The sequence below is a fragment of the Formica exsecta genome, unplaced genomic scaffold, assembly GCF_003651465.1.
Source record: "Formica exsecta isolate Colony F162 unplaced genomic scaffold, ASM365146v1 scaffold550, whole genome shotgun sequence".
Classification (NCBI taxonomy): Eukaryota; Metazoa; Arthropoda; class Insecta; order Hymenoptera; family Formicidae; genus Formica; species Formica exsecta.
In genome coordinates this window covers 196235-201719 of record NW_021852745.1, presented here as the reverse complement: position 1 = coordinate 201719, position 5485 = coordinate 196235, and the positions used below count along the sequence as shown (strand labels likewise).

Sequence of the window (5485 nt, the reverse complement as noted above, 5' to 3'; positions counted from 1 at the left end):
TATATATATAAGGTGTCCGACAAGTAAGTTACCAAATGAAAGGTGCAGGTAGATTGGGTCAAACTGAAAAGAAAAGTCCTGTACCATTGTAACAGGCCGCTTTCGTGAGTTCGGATATGCTCGGTCAGGATTAGGGCTCGTGAAAAGGTGAGACACAATGATAAACGCGGGATGTAATGTAGTCTGTTTATATGCCTCCTTCGGCAATGGGCAATTTACAGATCGTGTGAACGGTAGTTTAAATTCCGCGAAGCGGGCGCGCGGCGGATGATAAGATGCGAGTTATAATAAAAGTGCAATAGTTATTCGGCGCGCTATAATAAATGCGCGAGAGTTATTCGGCGCGTTATAATCAATGTATCGATATCGTATCGTGATACGGATTTCGTCGACGCACGGCAAGGCCGTGTTTGTTGTGACGGCACGCGAGACGCGCAAGAAACAGGACGGGGGCTAGTCGGCGCGTGTACGGCCATGTTTATTTTGCCGGGCGCTGAATATAATATATCTATATATTTCGGCGCGACAGGTATTTTGGCGCAGCGATTAATTTGTGCGGACGACAGAGCCGTGGATTCTTAATGCGTCGGTGTTAGATGCGCTTTAGTCGCGTATTCCCAGATGTGCGGGGAGGCGGTCGGAAATCGAGTACTCTCCATCGGGTGGAGGACTCTCCACCCCTATCCCGCACGCGGACTTAAGGATAGCTGGTCGGAGTCGAGAAATCTCGACGGGGCAGCGAACTCGCAAGCCCACGGTCCGTCTGGCTGGAGCGGTCGGGTGTTAGACCGGAGATCTACGAGAGCGGCGAACACTCCACTCTCGTCGAGTCGGTCGAAGGTTGGCGAGGATTCGGAGACGGCGCTGAAACCGAGAATGTTCGGCGGAGGCTGCGAACTCATCAACCCCACGTTCCGTCGTTTCTGCGGAGTATAAAAGATCGGATATATCGGAATATCTCGAGCGTACTGCTCGAGAGGCTTCAGGTACCGGTCTGGTGTCGAGATGGATTTCGGCGACCTTTTTATACCGAGAATCTAACGGTAATCGCGTCGTTTCTTTCTGATGGGGGTAACGACGCGTTGTTTTCGAGTACGGTAATTAGCGGTTAACGCGCCGCTACCCTTCGGCGGAAAAACGACGCGGCGTTTCGTCGGTTGAGCGCTCGATGCTTTCCGGAAGCGCTCGGCGGTTCTCGGTAGCGGTTCGGGCCGTAACGGCAGCCGTATAACGGCTGTACGGTGCTCTTAGATACATCTCGTAACGAGTATTAAAAAGGGCGCTAAGCGCCTCTGCCCCTGCCCGGCTGGTATTCGCCGGGCGGCAGACTTCCGGCTAGTCAACTGCCGAGTAACGATGGGCGACGGCGATCCCTCGCGCCGCTTCTAGCGCGCGATCCGCTATCGCGATTCTTTAGGGACGCGCGTCGCTTCTAGCGCGCGATCTGTGAGCGGACGCCGGATATCCGGCGTCGAGGAAGATGGAGGATTGTCGGAGGGCGATCGAACGGAGAGAGGAATGGTTAGCGGCGATACGAGCGCGCTTATCGCATTTCGGGGCGAGTTTTTTTTCGTTTTCCGGCGATACGAGCGCGCTTATCGCGTTTCGGGGCGAGTTTTTTTTCGTTTCCTGGCGACGACGCGCGTCCGGTGACGAGACGCGTCCGAGAGCGAGTATCCGGCTCGGTTAATCGGGGCGCGTCCTCGCTATTTTTCCCCGTTATAAAAGGATGCCGCGACGATCTCGAGGTATTAGTACGTTCGAGAATATTCGCGGCGCGATAAAGCGCGTACCGAGCGCTATATCGAGATTAGCCGGAATAGTGGTAAATATTCGAATTAGGATATACAGAATTTGGAAATACCGAATTGTTTGAAGAAGGAACTACGCGAATGTTATATAGAGGACTGTCTGTACTGTAAAGAAAAGATCGGCTTCGCGGAAGAGTTCGTGCGAGAGGAAAGCGAGGCGCGATTCGACGAGCCTTTCTCGAATGTCGGAGCCGATGGCTATCTGCTTTATCGCAATTGGAAACGGCGATACGGAATTCCGAGATTTTCGTGGGAGGTGAATCACGTCGTGCATTGCTTCTACACGTTCGATTGCCGATTCGAGAACGGAAATTATTTCAAGGAGGACGAGAGATATTGCGTGGATTGCGCGCATAGATCGAGTTTTGTAAGAAGCGTATCGACGCATATGAAAAAATCGGTGTATAGCGAGAGAGAGCGATTAATTCTCTGATTACTCGAACCGTTCGATTAACGGGCGCGAGAGACGATCTGCGTCGGCGTTTCGAACGCGTGGGAGGCGGCGTAGAGAGGCGCGAGGGATTCTCGTGGTTCGAGATGGAGACAGCTTTCTCTAGACGCATTTTAACCGGCGCGGTTATCAATTTCGATTATATCGAACCTTTGCGATTTCTCGAGGACGCTAGAGATGCCGTGCTCGATCGAGTACGCGATGTTATAGATGGATATAACAGTGTCAAGGTCAATACCGTGTTCATCGGTGAGTTCGTCTCGGGCGACAAGATTGATGTTAAGACTATCGCCACGAAGAATTATCCGCTTCTACCTTTTTCCGACTTGCGAGAGTGATACGGGAAGCGTGTGGTACGCTATTCTAGCTTCGCTGGAGGAGTTTCAAGAGCGTGATAGCGGATGGGCGTTATCGCGAATACTAAATTTAACGGTGAACGTAAACAGATACAATCCTATGCACGCTGGATGCCGCGTCGAGATACCGCGAGAGATCGTATTGAAGAAAGTGGTGATTAACGTGCGATCTACGGATAACGCGTGTTTCGCGTGGGCGTTAGTCGCCGCTTTATATCCGGTCGAGAAACACACGGAAAGAAGCTCGTGGTATCCTCACTACTCGACGGTATTGAATCTGGAGGGTGTCGAGTTTCCCATGAGTTTAAATGGAATTACTAGATTCGAGCGTATTAATGACATATCCATTAACGTATATACCGTTCGGGATAAGAAGAACGAGAAAGGTAGCTGCCGTATCGTTCCTTTGCGTCTCACTGGTAATAAGAAGAACACACACGTTAATCTGCTGTATCTGAGCGATACGACGCAACGAGATAATACGGCGTATTTCGCACGGATTAAAAATTTGTCCCGACTCATCAGCTCGCAACTGAGCAATAGGCAACATAAAGCGCATATATGCGATCAGTGAGTACGAATTAAAAAAATTTGTCGCGTAATGTGGATAATATACGCGATTTAAAAATGTGTTTTATGTCGCAGATGCATGCATTATTTTCGAACGAGCGATAAATTATCGGCTCACAGTGTGGAAGGATGAACGAGTGCGCCATAGTCCTTTCTACTAAAGACGACAAATGGTTAGAGTTTCGCAATTACTGTAGAAAAGAGAGACTTCCGTTCGTGGTGTACGCCGATCTCGAATGCGTGCTGGAGAAGAAAGAATTATCGACTCACAGCGCGGACTGTGGAAGGATGAACGAGTGCGCCATAGTCCTTCCTACTAAAGACGACAAATGGTTAGAGTTTCGCAATTACTGTAGAAAGGAGAGAATTCCGTTCGTGGTGTACGCCGATCTCGAATGCGTGCTGGAGAAGAAAGAGGAGAAGAGAACGTTGAACACGTATATCGTTCAGCATCACAAAGTCTATAGTGCTGGATATTACGCGCGATGCGCGTTCGACGGTGCTGGCTCGACTTACAAAGCCTATCGTGGCGAGGATTGCGTATCGTGGTTCATTAAAGAACTGTACGATCTAGCGCTTCGCGCGAAGACTATTCTCGACACCGATGCGCCTATGACGGATCTTACACCGGACGAATGGGAGAGATTCATGAGCGCACTGTCGCGTATGCGAGAGACCGTTTGAATCAGCGGCGAGGATTGCGTATCGTGGTTCGTTAAAGAACTGTACGATCTAGCGCTTCGCGCGAAAACTATTCTCGACACCAATGCGCCTATGACGGATTTTACACCGGACGAATGGGAGAGATTAATGAGCGCGACGCACTGTCGCGTATGCGAGAAACCGTTTGAATCGGAAGACGCTCGTGTGCACGATCACTGTCATCTAACCGGACGGTATAGAGATCCGGCGCATTCGAATTGTAATTTAAATTATAAGGAGACTTACGTAATTCCCGTATTCTTTCACAATTTATCGGGCTATGACGCGCGTTTTATCATTAAAGATGTGGCTAACGCCTTTCCCGGCAGCGTCGAACTGTTGCCGCTAACGAAGGAAACGTACATCTCTTTCGCGAAGAACGTCGAGGATGCGTCGAACGAGGGATGGTTCGGGAAACGCCTGAAATTTCGCTTCGTGGATTCTTTCAAGTTTCTAAGCGCGAGTCTCGAAAAATTGGCGTCGTATCTCGACAAGAGCGAGCTGAGGATCGCGCGTTCGGAATTTTCCGATCTCGACGACGCTGATTTCGAGCTCCTCGCGCGAAAAGGCGTGTTTCCGTATGAGTACGTCGATGACGTTGATAAATTACTGGAGACTCGTCTACCGCCGCGCGAGGCTTTCCACAGTTCGCTGACCGGTGACGTGATATCCGAGAGCGATTACGCGCGCGCGATAAGAGTCTGGGAGCGGTTTCGCGTCGAGACGTTGGGCGACTATAGCGATTTGTATTTAAAAACCGACGTTCTTTTATTGGCCGATGTATTCGAAAATTTTCGCGATGCGTGTATGAGAAGTTATAATTTAGATCCCACGTACTATTACATGTTACTTGGATATACGTGGGACGCTATGTTAAAGCATACGGGTATTCGATTCGAGTTATTAACCGACATCGATATGGTGATGTTCGTGGAACGCGGCGGGCTAAGTCGATGTTCCAATAAATACGCGCGCGCTAATAACAAGTATTTACAGACTTACGATCCTTCGGAATCGTCGGCTTATCTCATGTATTTCGATATAAATAATTTATACGGATGGGCGATGAGTCAATCGTTACCTTACGAAGATTTTCGATGGGTCGACGACGTCGCGAGCGTCGACTTGATATCCGTGACATCGAACTCGCCTATCGGTTACATTCTAGAGGTCGACCTTGCGTATCCGTCCAACCTTCACGATTCTCACGCGGACTTGCCGTTCTGCCCGACGCGCGATAAGCCACCCGGAAAACGTGACGAGAAACTTCTCGCCACGCTATACGATATGAGTCGTTACATGACGTATTATCGCAATTTGCAGCAATGCGTTCGACACGGATTACGCGTTATGAGGATACACAGAATATTACAATTCGCGCAATCCCCATGGCTGCGCGGATACATCGAACTGAACACGCGACTACGAATTAACGCGAAAAACGAGTTCGAGAAAAATCTTTACAAATTGATGAATAACGCCGTGTTCGGTAAGACTATGGAGAATGTGCGCAATCACTCGGATGTCCGACTCGTGACTCGATGGGACGGGCGATACGGCGCGGAGGCGATGATCGCGAAGCCGAACTTTCACAG

At 49.8% G+C, this 5485-nt stretch overlaps 1 protein-coding gene across 1 annotated transcript in view; it reads left to right on the top strand.

The window, feature by feature from the left end:
• Positions 1-3962: 3962 nt before the first annotated feature.
• LOC115241990 overlaps positions 3963-5485 on the top strand; it is an 8306-nt gene continuing 6783 nt past the window's right edge. The window contains exon 1 of the mRNA XM_029817988.1: positions 3963-5379. Coding sequence (XP_029673848.1) covers positions 3963-5379 — 1417 coding nt within the window. The remainder of the gene's footprint in view (positions 5380-5485) is intronic.